At 41.8% G+C, this 15,992-nt stretch overlaps 1 protein-coding gene across 1 annotated transcript; it reads right to left on the bottom strand.

Moving 5' to 3' along the window:
- Positions 1-4,108: 4,108 nt before the first annotated feature.
- On the bottom strand, positions 4,109-12,186 carry LOC145438795 (uncharacterized). The gene is made up of 3 exons (XM_080316142.1): positions 11,455-12,186; positions 6,709-6,852; positions 4,109-5,835 (listed from the first exon to the last, which is right to left on the bottom strand). The coding sequence occupies exons 1-3, from the start codon at positions 11,636-11,638 to the stop codon at positions 5,594-5,596; spliced, it is 570 nt and encodes a 189-aa protein (XP_080172268.1). The 5' UTR covers positions 11,639-12,186; the 3' UTR covers positions 4,109-5,593.
- Positions 12,187-15,992: the final 3,806 nt, after the last annotated feature.

Below are 15,992 nucleotides of genomic sequence, written 5' to 3'. Positions count from 1 at the left end.
ATATTCTACTGTGCAGACTCATTTTGACTTCCAAATTGCCAATAGCCTACTGATACATTTACATTGCTGTTTAGAAGTGTTGGGATGACTCGGGTCAACTTATCAACTATTTCGCATGACTTGACTTCACTCGAGTCACTTTGCAAAAATGACTTGACTTGACTTGACTCGGCGCTTCAGAAATGTGGATTGACTCGGGACTGGGAGCAAAATTTTCGAGTCAATTTCAAGTCATCGAGTAAACGGTGTCGACTATATTTCTGTATCGTGTTTATGTTCAGATTGTTCTCGATACGCTGGTGTGTCTTGTGAGAGCAACCGGTCATTGCATCACAGATAAATCGACCGAAAATAAAATGATCACAGCTTACGTTTATGTACTATTAAAATGATCTAATAGCAACGTATCTCTGTTTCTTAGATGGCTCAGTGCATACATCGCGCAGGGTCCACCTTGACCAACCCTCTTGTATGATTTGAATCGAACGAATATAGTTTGTGCGTTTATATTTTTACGGATGTGTAGATAGGTACATTGTATTGTACCATATCAATTTATTGTTTCAACTTCTCGGCGCATCGTATTCGATCCTCCATTTTGACTCACGATTTCATTAGCAGCTGTACGTGTGCGTGAGCGAAGGGGTACGCGACGACAAAAAGGTTGAGATCCACTGACTAGAGCAGTGGTTCCCAACCTTTTTTGACTCATCGCCCCCTTTTGAAGCTCCACGCCGATCATCGCCCCCAAATATTGGGAACCAAAAAACAGCACTTCGTTATACCCTATTTCATGTACTATTTGGTGAGTCAACGTATTTCGCCAAAACTCGCGAAGCGCGACAAAGTTATATAATTCATGTTTGAATCGGTCAATATGGTCGATGTGGTATGTTGGAAAAGGTAGGACCCCTAAATAATAGTTAAACATCTTCTGGCGGAATCGTTGTTATATTGACTTCTTTACATGATGCTATTTCGTGACCTCCTATATCTGCTATGTTAGAAGATGTGGCTGCCGTCAAAACGTAGGCCCTACCAAACTAAAAGACGCACATGATTTCATATTGGTATTTGTTTACTGGCAAATAATTTTTTCCTTGCGGGATGGCATTTGTCCTGTAAGGTTAAGGTCGCTAGGACAGGAACATTCGACGCCAGCCATTGAGGCGCCTATGGGCAAGTAAACAAATATTTGTATATATCGAAGTTTTCGGCCAAGGTAGGTCTTCTCGCTGCTGATCGTTCTGGCATACTTCTCGGAGTCGCATGTTACATGGCCTCTAACTTCATTTGTCTTGTTGCGTCGTGGCGCAGTAATGACCGACGCCGAAGTCTCCCATTTCCCTAAATCATGCGTATTTTTGTTGGGTGACGGGGACCCAAACATCAAGAAACATGTAATTGAAAATGGCGCGAAGCGCAAATTTTTTGGAAAAAGTCGCATAAATTTCTAAAAAAATACTCTATCATTCATGATAATTCACGAAATAATTTTGGGCTTCCTTCGATTTCGGGCCCCCCAGCCCCAACTGGGGGGTTTGGAGTGCGGCAGTTACGGTCCCGACTCCAATATACCCGTTTTATCGCGCCATCGCACCCTATCGCCCCCTTCGTTGTTTTCGCCCCCTATCTCCCATTCGTCCGTTTTCACCCCCTATCGCCCCCTTCGTAATTTTCGCCCCCTGGACCGCCAAATCGCCCAAGTTGGGAGCCGCCGGACTAGAGAATTCACGAGTCGTTTTCGGAGCGTTTTCAAAACTTTCCTTCGCCACTGACGCGTGCCAGCACTCGATCGTTAGGATGAACGCTATAGCACTGCGTTACCGGCGCTCAACTGAAAGCTGCGGCTGAAACTATACGGTTGAGTGAAATGTATACCGTCTAATACTATAACATTAACTCACTGTATGTTAGGGTTACGATACGTCCTCTTTTAAGAGGATTTGTCCTCTTTTTTGACTTTTTTGAAAGTGTCCTCGGAGGACGCCCTTCTGTCCTCTTTTTTGAGATTTTATCCTCTTTTTTGAGAATCTTGGTTAAATATAGGGCAAAGTTCGACTGAGATACAATAAACTAGCACTGATGTAACGCTCCGGCGGCTATTTCGGAAGCTGAGTCGGAAAGTTGACCGTTTTTTTTAGTCAACCAACTATAAAGTCGGGAAAAATTAACCGTTTTTACGGATTTTACTCCTGTATTGTAAGTCTGCACATCTTTAAAAAGTGTCCACTTTTCAGATTTCCAAAATATGGTAACCCTAGGATTATATCAACCTTGATTTGATCCCCAATATAACACATACAACTATTATAGCGTTAATTACTCGAGTGGTCATCGGGTGTGATTCAAACTATTTCCACTAGTGAAGTCCCAACCAGAAAAGACCGACCGGACATCGAACTCTTACCCCTTGTTTTTACTACCATCCTTAAAACATGGGGAAGGGGGCGCCAGATTTAGGCAATTTTCGTAAAGGCAAGCTGCAGGAAAAAGGGTCGAGAACCACTTTTATAGGCGAAGTTGTGATACGGGGTACAGGCATAACCGCGATGTATTCATTCCTATATCGCTGCGCCTCGAATCGTCTGGATTGACAATCGATTTCTAATTGCTGCAGATTCTACTTGCCCATATCTAATCGTAATTTACCCGAATATGATGACTCCTCGTTTTTCTTTGAATCTTCTGTTATGATTCGATAATTCGATATACCTGATCGAAATAGTTGGGAATCACAAAAGTGTCGGTTAGCTCGGCTTGCCCATCCATACCGGCTAATTCACACCGACGTGATGGCTTCAAATGCTCTGGTTCGGTTTTCGAAAAATAATGATTCGATTCGAAATGATGCATTCGGATCAAACGCCATTACAAATTATTCAAATATACTTGCCCATCCTTAACAGTAGGTTAACGGCGATCCAATCAGAATGTCCTATATGGTCTGGTTGCGGACACAAAGCAAATTTCACGGCTCAGTGAAATTGGCCAGCGTCACTCTTTGCACTTGGCTAAAGGGAATTTGATGGTAATTTGTGACGGGCTTGCCGAGCACGAAATTTGATGAAACGGGTATCAATCGAAATATACCGCGGTACTGATTGCGAAAATATAAATTTTATTCTGCTCTTAGTCCTGGAGCCCCCCAAAATCAGCCTCGAATTGTACGGAGTTTGGTATTGTGACGCAACCATGTCGTCTGAGCAGCTCAGGAGCAACTGCGCACGAGAGCAAGAGTGTGAATGCTCAATCGGTTGTGCATTATATGCACAACGATGGCCAATACGCTTGCAGTTTGCGCTGCTCCCCACCTGCTCCTAGACGGCATGGTTGCGTCACATGACCAAACTCCGTTACAATACAACATTCGAGGAGCCTGGTTTTGAGGGGTTCCGGGGCCACGAACAGAATAAAATTTATATTTTCGCTATCAGTAGCGCGGTAGCTTTCGATTGATACCCGTTTTATCAAATTTAATGCTCGGCAAGCCGGTCAAAAATTACCGTCGAATTGCCTTTAGCCAGAAGGAGAGAGTGACGTTGACCAATGTCACTGAGCCGTGAGATTTGCCTGTGTCCACACCATATAGTACACTATGATGTTATCTAGGGTTGCCATACGTCCGGAATTTCACTGTAAAAACTGCGTCTGGGTGGAAATTCTAAAATATGTGTAAATATCCGGAATTTCAGAGGCTTGAAGTAGGCTCAAAATGTTTTCGTAAATCAACAGATAATACACTGCCCATTTTAAGGCGCAGTATATGATATCTGTAGTTGATCCATTTGCAATTCTTATGGTCAAATATGTTAAATCGGAATTTGGTTAAGTAAGAATCCCCATGCTTTACGACTAGATCTCTTCCCCGTATGCCATCATTGGTGGGATTGCCACTACCCACGACGACGACGGCTTCAAAAAACTCAATATCAACCCCACCAGAACTACTAACTCCCTTCGGTCGAAAAATAAAACAGAATGTACTCGCGTAGCACCTGGAAGACCTTCGCGTACCACTAGTGGTACGCGTACCACAGGTTGGGAACCACTGCCCTAATCTATAATCCCACAACCCAGCACAGGAGGAGATTCAACAGAGCAAGTATTACGAAGTCATACAGACATGAATGTTTTATTACGTCGCCGTTCAACACACGCGTCGTCAGAACAGCTATGCATAGAAAATACATATTCGCGTGAAAAAAAAACGCGCAAAGATCACAATTTCGATAAACATTCCTAAACCGTCGAAGTATCAATCTGACAGCTACGAAATGAGTGATTCTCCAGGAATTAAACAATTGCACGGGATCCGTTATAAAGTTAGGCAGTTGGTGATGGAGTTGTTGTAGCAGTAGTAATGAATGTAAATCTTGACGGTAACTCCATTATGAATGACTTAAATGGGGGATTCATTCTTGTTATATTGACACGTGATAGCAGATGCGGAATATCTTCAGACAAATACCTTCACAGTGCATGACGTTATAAAATAGCTATTCGCAGGCGGAATGAATGCGCTTTATCGCTACCAGTGCATCGGATTCTCATAAATATTGGATAAGCAGCTGAAATGTGGCATACTAAACAACAAGCTAACAGGCGAGATTTACAAAGAGCAAGAAGAATATCAATAACTTATCCGCATTGTGGCCGAAATGGGACTTCACAATAACAACGGGTCAGAAATGTGAAGAAAGCAGACTTGAAGAACCAGATGATTCTAACTGACGAATTGGATCAATTAAAGCGAAAGGCCGGTAATCTAACTCGTGAAATGTTTCCATCCTCTAATTATAATTCTAATCTAGTTTCTGGTATTCCAGAAATGCTGCAACCGAACTTCATCGTGTGAATTGAATCAAGCAGGCTGTACACAGTATACAGACATTTGCTTTTCTCGTGCTTATAAGAATGAGCACGGAGTTGCTATGAACTGAACTTCATTCCATGTACAAGTTTTCGCGAATTTAGTAATCTATGTAGCTATAATTATAATTTAATTTATTCTAATTGTAGTCTAATTCGAAAAAACACTGTGTAGTTACAATTCTAATTCCAATCTAATTTGGAAAAGTTAAAACTGTTCTAGTTCTCCAAGTATGGAAGGGTGGTCAACACGAAATATCATCGCTCTCCGACTGCCAGCCACGAATCGCAAATAAAATCAACCGCACAGTAAGCTCATACTTAAAATTATAAGATAAAAGGCATAAAAAAGTATTGAGAGTCAAAACTCTTGACGCGTAGTACCACACACAAATTACCAGCTAAGAATTCAAGCGGTTACCATAAAACGGGGAAGTAATGCCGGTTAACAGTCTGAACGAAGCAAGGCAGAGAACGTGATCCATAAAATCGGACATTGCGCCGTAGACGGCTGTCTTGGGAAAGACACAGTAAAGGCTTAAGGTAATAATCATCGTTGCTACTCAACTTGAAGTAGAAGTAACATTGGAAATTCTACTCAATTACATGCAAAAGTAGCAATTTCTGACCACCTCTGTGTAAACGAGAGTGCAACCAGCGAGAAGTAGGCACGGAATTGCATCACAATGACGGATATCTGTAGAGCCGCTTTGCTATGCTTTTAAAAGAGAATGTGTACGTTGTGGGTCCCTTGCGTTCTGGACGATTGCTGCATCGTTTTTGGGGCGTTGTCTAAAATTTCCTTCGTCAAAAACACGTGCCAGCACGCGATCGTCAGGATGAACGCCAGCACTGCGTTGCCGACGCTCAACTGAAAGCCCAGTCCGAAAGTGGGCGACGTATCGTGATCGATTGGTGGCCGATACGCGGCGTATATACAGACGGCAGCGATGTTCATGGCATCTATAAACAAATAACAAGTACAATAATCATGAATTTTTCGGAAATTAGTAGATTCCCTTCAATATTCATAATTCAGCCACCCTAAGGGCGGAGATCAAAAGGTTAGCCTATCCGGGAGAATGCTAATCGTCTTGATTACAAACTGCTATTCGTGGCAACCCACTTCGCTGGATTAAAATTTCACTAGACGACTCAGGATAATCCTCGCGCGAAATCGTATCCAACTTACGCGCAGTTTTAATCAGCCGATTATCATTGTATCGGACCAGCGAACTTAATGATCTCAGCTTTAGGGGATGTATTTTAATCAGCAGTGCGTCAGGGTTGGATGTTTAGCCAAATATACTCAATTAACCATATATATATCATGTAGTTCTCCATATATGCCTACACCTATAGACCCTAAGGAGTGCGGATACGTGGAACCTGCATAGGTGTGACTGATCGTTGGCTGGTAAAGCGCACATTTTCACTGACACTGCAAGTTGCACGCCGTATAGTCGCTTGAAAAATCGTAATTCAATCCTACAATTATTAAGTATTGGCGGTACGCCCAAACCTTCTTTAAACAAAAATCCAAATATGCCTTTTCTTTGTGATAGAGCGTAAAGACAAATATATTCGATGGCGGTATCGGCAACAGTACGCCATTTGACCAGCAACTCAAGTGCTATTGCCTGGCGAAGTTTAAAATCATGAAAGATTTTGTCGTTGTGCACCACGATCAAAAATTACGTACAAAGAAATCCACTAGGCTCAGTAAATATCATGTAAAAATGAGACGCGGAAATGACCTTTCGGCACGATAGGAAATGCAATCAAGCCCCAACAATTGCAAAGCTTATAAATCGCGATTACATGATAGTATCTTACCTGCTACGCCAGTGGCGACAGTCAGCGGAACCCGGCATCGGTCGAAACGCCACGATTTAAAAATGGCGAGTAGAAGCGCGGGCGCCTTGAGAAATACGCTCAGTACGAGAAACGAAATCACTAGATTTTCAGCAGTCGAACGCTCTAGAATAGAAGAAACAGAATGAAAAGCAGGGCTGTGGAGTCGGAGTTCATTAAAGTTTCTCTTGATGGAGTCACAGAAATATTGTAACATCCATTGGAGTCGGAGTCGGGTAAACACATACCGGTCGGAGTTAGAGTCGGAGTAACTTGAATCGCTATAAATCCGACTCAGACTAGACTTAAACGCGCGTCAATGCTCTCAAACGTTACTCCGAAGTGCTGCTGCAGTTAAGTACACAAGTTAGTAAGTTCTTCACGTAGGCCAGTGGTTCTTACCTAACCTTGTCTCAAGCGCTCCCTAGGGCGCGATTTGAATTTTGAAGTGGGCGGAATCGCTCAGGGGGCAATATGGGAGGCGCTGGGCTCAGGGGGGCGATATGGGCGGCGCTGGGCTCAGGGGGGCGATATGGGGGCGCTGAAGAAAATTGGCCTGGCAGTAGATGGTGTAGTAAGGACTAAAGGACATATGATTATATAGTTATATAGCCTATATCCCTGAGTTCTCATTGCAAACTAACATTGGACAAAACCTGTCAAATATGGAAATTTTTAGCCGCGCTCCGCGCGAATTGTACACCGACAGTGTTTCCTTGAATACAGTGGTCTATTTTAATTCATGGATGTAAAATGAATTGCATGTGCTTTTTGATCGCCGATATACTTTAACATCGTATCATAAAGGATGATACTGTTTAGTGTTGTGACCCAAACACAGGAACAGGAACGTTATATAATACGTGTTGATTTGTTTGGAATACATTCATGTTTGTTCAGTACTAAATTTAATGTGAGCGGATCTCTGCCACCTTCTCAGTTGATTTAGTAGTCACACAAAGCAATAAAACAAAACCCAATACAATTAACATCCCCGTATTGCCAATCTCAGAGGTGAATTCTGGATGTGTACATCGAGCTCGAACCAAATGGTATCAGCCAGTAGGCCTGCCCGATGAATGTTATAACAACCTTGATTCGATCCCAAATATAGCACAATTATTATACGGTATCGTTAATTAGTCGAGTGGTCCTCGGGCACAATCCAAGCTCGAAATATTTCTAATAGTGAAGTACCGACCCGGAAGACCACTTATCCATTGTTTTTTACTAGTCTTTAAAATGGGGGGGGCGCTAGACCCAGGCAATTTATGAAAGGGGGCGCTGGAGGAAAAACGGTTAAGAACCACTGACGTAGGCGGGCTCTCACAAACTTAATTTCTTTCTGGGAGCACATTTTTTTAATTCAAATAAATGTGCCGATTCAGCTGATAATAATAATAACTAAAATGTAATAAACGTATTATTTTACGAGTCCAGATTGACAGGAATGTTGGAGTCGGTGTGTTTAAAGTTTCCGTAGTCGGTATATTGAAATGTCTGGAGTCGGAGTTGCAGTCGGTGATAAAATTCAACTCGATCTCCAAGTTTTTTGCGAAATCAGTAATTCTAATCCCAATCTAATATCAGAAAAACTGCGTATAGCTATAATTCCAATTACAATACTAGTTGTGAAACTTTGCATACAAAGCACGTTGTGGCACATACCTAGGTATATTCACGGAAACGACGGTTCTTCATTAGTTTCAGTAAGTATTGCATCGATTTTCATATATGGAATATATTCCTTGCAGCAAAAATAATGATACACACTTGAACTATCTAAGTCAGTGGTTCTCAACCGGGGGTCCGCGGACCCCTGGGGGTCCGTGAAGCATTTTCAGGGGGTCCGTGAAGCATTTTCAGGGGGTCCGCGAAGCCTCTAAATTTTTAAAATGATCGTCAACCTACTTTTTATTTATTTCAATTAGGAAAAGCATGAGCCAGTTTCGCTTCATAATTGGTCAGAATTTAGGACTCGCATCATCGAAATGGTCGTTTGAGATAAAATATCCGAATGTGCAAATTCATTTTAATTGTCAATTTGTCAACAGCCTGCTGATGCAAACCTATTGTTGTTTACAGATTTTTGTTGGGATTTGTGGAAAAATGAAATGTTGGAGATAGCAAGGTCAAGCAGGGTGACTTCTAAAAGTTTGCAAAACATTTTGGATTTGGAGTTATCAGTCTCGGCAAATTGGTAACCAGTCGTCTGAAATATAAATTCCTGAATTTTTTCCCTAATCAGCCCCAATGAAGGAATTGAAACCTCGCCACGAAATCCATTTTCTCCTGTGATATAACCACTAAATGACTTCAATATAAGATGCTAGATAGAAATGACTAGGCTGGACGTGATATGTTCATTAAAAACTCACAACAAAAGCTGTCGTCGGAGGCGTTACGCGGTAATATTACATTCGCCACCAATATATCTTTGTGGAACTGGAAATGGATTTTGGCACTCATTCATATCAAATCGAAGATGAGTATTTCCAATACAATAAATACAGCTGGAAAATTCCTTTCGAAATAATAAAAGCCTACGGTAGCCAATTTTCACATATAGTATGGAGTTATTTTCAAGAAAAGTCATTTTGTGGCTATTTCTCCCTAGCCTACAATTAATATTTGCACAAGACAGATGACGGTTGCACGATAATTGAGATAATTTTGAACGAAAACTTGAGGGGGTCCGCGGGGTCTGTTACGGTCAAAAAGGGGTCCGCGAACACAAAAAGGTTGAGAACCACTGATCTAAGTCATCAATACTGATATGACGTCATAATGTTACTCGAATATTTCGCTCGACTCGAGGATACGCACTTGACTCGGTTTCGAATCACCAAAGTCACCGTTTGACATTCCCAATTCGGAAAATGGATGAGGTACATCGTCTCCAAAGCTGCGTTCAGCCTGCTCGATAGTAACCGCACGATAGAGTACCCGCACAATTACGCGTGCGCAACGCACTTATCAATCAGCATGAGGCGGTCCATAGATAAAGTTACGTTGCGAATATAATTTGACTCCCATAACTTCAATGGCACTATCATTTACGTAATAACGAATGCGGGAATATTGCTGTCACTGTCAACATATACACCTATAACTTTCAATGTGACTAACCCGTCCGGCGATAACCCAATCGCTTTACCAAGAAATTAGCGCCAGCTTCCTCCCACCACACCGGTTAGGAGAGGAAAACCGAAACCGCTACAAGGTCACCACTTCCTGCATAATATTGTATCGTGCGTGGCGGAAATCTCTGGAAACGCAGCATAAGTTACTGTTTCAACATTTCGCAATCAAACCCGTATTTCAATTACATTCAAACAACGTAGTCAGCTTCCGTGTGTAACTATGATCAATACCAGCTGGTAGTTTCAATAGCGAGGCGCAATACGCTGAATTGGTTTTACTCATCGATCATGATGCGAGTGACATAAATACGTCACGTTATTAGAGTGCTGGTGTGTGTTTATGGCTTCGATAGGTAATTCGCGTTGTAGAATGTTGTAGTTGCTCACGATTGTGATTGATTGATATTATCCACAGCTGATTGTAATCGTAGTCAGCGGTTTTCTATTATATTCTACCGCTGAACACGATATACAGTGCAAGACACAATGATATGTAATGAACAGATAGGAGCATCTCAAAATGACCAAGTGCGAATCAGCGTTCCAAATCTTTTTCGAACTCGGACAAAATCATGTATAGGCCTAATAGACGACGCGAAACAACAATTTAATTCTAAGGAACAAAATTCGACATTGTAGGCCAGGGTTAATCAACTGACGAACCACGGTCCGAATGAGAAGCTTTTCATTGTTGAATCCGGACTGTATCTGTCTCGTTCATCATCGCTGATTTGCAAAAACAATACGCAGCGAGTCAGCGCTTACAGGCATGAAATTTGTAAAGAATAACTTCCTCCTTTTTTTGACCAGTGAAGACCTTCACCACTGCCTTCGACTCACTCTCACCACTTCAGAACCAAGATTTCAAGAAATATCAGGAAATAAAATTGTCACCGTCCGGTAGCTAGCTATAACTAACAGAACGATAAATACAGCATATTGCTTTTGCTAATACCGCTTCACCTGATTTTGTTTTATACCTTATTACTTTAGTTTGTATGTATGTTAATAATTTCGTGCGGGTTATTACGGATCAAAGCACATTTCAAACTTTTCTAACTGGACCGTTCCAAAAATATATGAGAACCCTGCTGTAGACTTAAGGTGGGTGAGAAATAACAGATTAAAAGCCGTGAAGTTGCGAAGATTATTGTTATAATTCACGTCCAATTCTCATTATTTCAGCTGCGTGTTTAGGCGATCCGACCGTAATGTCATTCAATGTGCTGCATTGTGTTTAAATTACCCAAGACCTATTGTGAATAGCGTGCAAACTGCTGTTACATTCATTCTATATCCGGCCGAAATAGCCGGCTGATTCAATACTGCACCGCAGCGTGAAGACGGCATCGTTTACAAATGCAATACTTGAGGACATACTTGAACTATTTTGGCAATTTTGAAGGCGCCGCATATCGGATTCAATTGATGAGGCAGTTTGGCGTGGACTTTGGACTGTACGCTAATAAAATACGCCTTATCCCAAATCCGGATATTGCACACTCATCGCTACACTCGACATATTTACTCAAGCCATGTTACGCGAACAGCGCCGAGGATATGTAAATGTAACGCGCACTCTTACCTGATAAGACACATTGTTGTGCGTCGTCCGAATACGTGCATTCTCTCCACAATCCCTTTGATACTCTTGGGTCATCTTGTACCAGCCATTGCGGCATTATCAGAGTCGCCGCATCGAGCGTTATTGACACAAAAAAGAGTGCAATAGTCGCCATCATACAGTATCCTCCGACGTATGTCTTCATATTTCCTCGCGAGACGTATACAAGTCCGTAAATTTACTGGATTAGGTTCTGGTTTACAATGCGGACTGACCGATAGCGTGTGACTAACTGCATATCGATCGTGTCATCAATAGCTGCACGCGATCGGACAGCGAAGACAGTAAAGCAGACGTCACGATTATAAAACAAATTAGAAGGTTCGCAAACGACCGGGAGTTTAGTAAAACTGTGTTTCTAAACGGAATATAAACAACATAGTCAGTGAGATTAATCAAATCGCGTACATCTGTACGATGCACCGACAGTTACAGAGACACCTAGTCACATGAATTATCACAAAACATGGCCAAATGTGCGGATATTTCAAAGGAATGGGTGCATTGCTATGAACGACCTCAGTATATCAACGCAAGTTCTACTGTACTTGTACACTGTACAGTAGGGCTGTTCAAAAATAACTTTTTTTTTCAGATTCCAGCCATTCACTGATTAAATTGTCAGGTTACCCTAAAAAACGCTGCACACCAAATTTGGTTCGATTCTAACAAGTATAGGACTCCGTAGATCCAATTAAAAATTTTAATTTATTATGTAAAATTTAAAAAAAAATTCCAAATTTTTCTGCCAACCCCATGAAATTGTTGAGCTGTCTTCAAAGACGTTGCAAAACAAATTTGAGTCAATTCCGACCAGTAGAAGCGGAGTTATGTAAGTTTTTCGTTGATAAATCGCAGATTATCACCGATCAAGGATAATCCGAGGATTATCATCAAAAAACTCACATAACTCCGCTTCTACTGGTCGGAATTGACTCAAATTTGTTTTGCAACGTCTTTGAAGACAGCTCAACAATTTCATGGGGTTGGCAGTAAAATTTGGAATTTTTATTTTTTTAATTTTCCATAATAAATTAATAATTTTAATTGGGTCTGCGGAGGCCTTTACTGGTTGGAATCGAGTGAAATTTGGTGAGCAAGGTTTTCTACTGCAACCTGACGATTTAAGAGGTGACCGGCTTGAATCGGGAAAAAAAAGTTATTTTTGAACAGCCCTACTGTACAGTCTGCAACTACATACGGAGCATTGTTTATGTACGAAAATCATACGGTCCGTCACGCATGGAGTAGCCTACGATACTCATTCGCAATACAATAAAAGCGAAATATGAATGCAATAAGCTTTAAAGGTTACTGTATCTTTACATAGAAGGACGAAGGAGAATATTGTGGTTACAAGATTACTCTACGCCTATCAGTGACTTGTGCAATGTGTTGCTGTACGAGATACCGTGATTCGAAATGCTCACGATGGATCACGCACGGAATGACTTCAAAATTTGAAACTACTAATTCCAACACCAGCTGATTGCTACTATGCGTGTTGCACATTTCCGTAACAATTGTAGAACTAACAGGAATCTGATACACTGCCTCCCCACCGTCTTACTCTTTCGCTCTGACATATTATATATCAGCTGACACGTGCAGCGGAGACATTTTTTGCCTTGGGTAGTTCTCATGAGGATATGGAATGTCCTAAATCGTCTAACCGTTATGTATACGCGCTAAACTTCCGTACGTAAACCTGGTCATCGCGTATACAGCCCCGCCACTCAAAACAACCGCATTCAAAATATACACTACCCAAACTTCAACTATTGAACCCAGGCGATAAGATATTCGAGCCGTGCGGCTTGCCCACGGCTGACTAGTTCTCGAAGAACCACCGCGGCGATCAGCTGTTCCAGATTCTCTCGGGCGTCTTTGTTGTCACAATTCGTGGTTTCAAGCGTGTGACGAAATACAAATGTTTTGCGGAAGGCGCGTTGCCGCAGACGCCATTCTAAGCACGGCAGCATGGCGCCATCAACTACTGGACTGCTGCAAGCGGTGGTTACTACGAGCGAATTGGCCAATACTTTTGCTTTTCAGTGCGTTGATTACTCACTATACTCAGCTATGAGCTAAGCAATCTTGATACAAACTATAGTTTACGTCTTTGTAGTAAGTAAAATAAGTTTCTCGTGGTGCTAAATTTGAATATTTAAACGAACAATACATTCAGATCCGCAATTTATTCACTCTGAGCTTTCCAACTGACCCTCATCGGGGGCGACCGTCAGTGAACAAGGAGGTTGCATAGGCAATTGTAATTGCATCTAGGGTAATTGGTATGGGATGACGCCTCCGTTGAGAACCACTGGTATACACATAAGAAACGTCGATCATTAAAGTTATTGATTATTATTGTAATCATTTTGCTCCTAAACACGATCACTACGGCCGGGCATAATGAGTCGAGTACTCGAATCTGAATCGAGTATTAATTGTGATGATTCGAGTCTAGTAGTAGAAGACGATTTTTTCGAGTACCGGAATTACACGCTCCTCGCAACTGGAAGTTAATTTATCAACGAGAATTATAGTTTCAACCGTAATTTTCATTGCTGAAGCCTTAAAACCTCGATTGGTCGTATCGTAGGATACGAAACATAGTACAAAACTATGAACGTTACCGGAACTAGCAGATTTCTGAAGTCATGATCGTCCCCCAACATCGTCACCAAGTGCAATAAAATCGTTATAGTCGAAAAAATACCAAAGTATCTTTAATATGACGGTTATCAGGCATTATATTCTTTGTGGTGGCATAAAAGGTAAATATTTTAACTTTCACGTATTACTTTCTGTTATGACGTCATAACGAGTGATACTCGATTACTCGACTCGAAGCATATTACGTGATTCAGAATCGAATCACTCAGGTACTCGATTTTGCCCAGCCCTAACGATCACCCTTTCTCAGCTCAATTATACATAGACTATATCAGAAAGGTAGGCTAATGGAGTAGGTACCTTCGGATTTAGTTCGATTTTAGACTTGTACTTACGAGTTGGGTATGCAAAGATAGGCATAGAACACTTCCGGCTTTGCTTATTCTAGAAATCGCTACTCCGTTTGCGTAGAAAGTAGCGTTAGGTCTACACGGGCATCGACAATTGCTACTTCAACCACCTCCAGGTCTACGACATCCCTAATTCTGCTGACAGAGGATTCATCAATAGGATCAATTATTTCCCTAGGTCTAGCAGCTCATACTCGTGCCCATAGGCGCCGACTTTTAATTTTTTACGAGATGGCGAGGTCTTGTGACGTCATAACTGTTTCATATCGATGACGTCATCATCACACTAAAAGGCACTTTACTACATGCCGCTGGCGTATGTGCCGTGTTGTGTGATGTTTTAATACTATACTAGCCCTGCACTCTTTAAGATCAAACCTTGCAGCCGAGTTATTAAATGGAATCTTAAAACGGCACGATCATTCGAAAGTGTAACTACGCTACCAGTCCGTCCAACGAAATGCATCGAACAAAAATCAGAAATCACGTCACTGGGAATTTGGAGTTGCATCAATGCTATTCATGCGCGATGCGCCGTGCGAGTAACGAAATACGCTACGCCACTGGCATGGCAAATTCGCAATTATCACTCGACAACTGTAGAATATGGAGTTTCAAGCGGCCTATAATGATGATTACAAACGCGAAATCGCGCAGCCAATCAGTAATTGTCTCTTGTGGTTTCTGGCTTCGCGTTGAGTAGCTCGCATCGCGGGAATTGTTTGCGGATTAAAACAGCTATTTTGGCGGCATAGGCGCATTCTCCGAGTTACGTTCGCGAAGCATTTTGGAGTACATCGCCAAAACATACTACTTGAATTATGTGTTGACGGCCGGACAAATTTCCTTCCACGGCCGAAGTTTGGCCACCCCTGGGCTAGAATTAATTCCACTTCCGGGTGCATGCCGCGATCGCGGCGATCTTATCAATAAAAATCCCGTGTCTACCAAATGCCCAACAGTTTAAAATTCGATGTTGTTGTTCTCGATACAAGCATAAAAGATTCCCCGTTCAAACGAATCGAATAAATTAAGAATTTGTGCCTCACAGAATCTCGTGATGCATCAATATTGCATGCGACAATTTCGGAGTGCGAATGTATCAAGCAGCCAACAAGAAATATAGATGATGGCAAACGAGAAAGCGTGTATTCTAATCTGTATCCCCACGAATGGGTTTTGTGTCTGGCACCATATCGAGTAGCTTTCATCGTGACAATTGCTTTCTCATTATATTGGTGTTTCTGTATTGCTGCATTTCCCGATCAATTTCACTCGCAAAGCCTTGCCAGAGAAACAAATATGCGTAGAAATGAATTTCGATCTGCAGGCACACACCAACAGACCCTCCAATTTCGCGCTTCGATTACCAAGACTATCACGAAGCTAGCTAGCTCAAGAATGGTTTTGTAAACGCATATCGGCGCAAAAGATTTAGAATTTAGAAAAGCAGAACGTCTAATTGGGTTC

Source organism: Botryllus schlosseri, chromosome 5, assembly GCF_051294905.1.
Source record: "Botryllus schlosseri isolate E-star chromosome 5, Bs_hap1, whole genome shotgun sequence".
Taxonomy (NCBI): domain Eukaryota; kingdom Metazoa; phylum Chordata; class Ascidiacea; order Stolidobranchia; family Styelidae; genus Botryllus; species Botryllus schlosseri.
The sequence above is the reverse complement of the archived record's forward strand: the minus strand, read 5'-3'. Positions and strand labels throughout refer to the sequence as shown.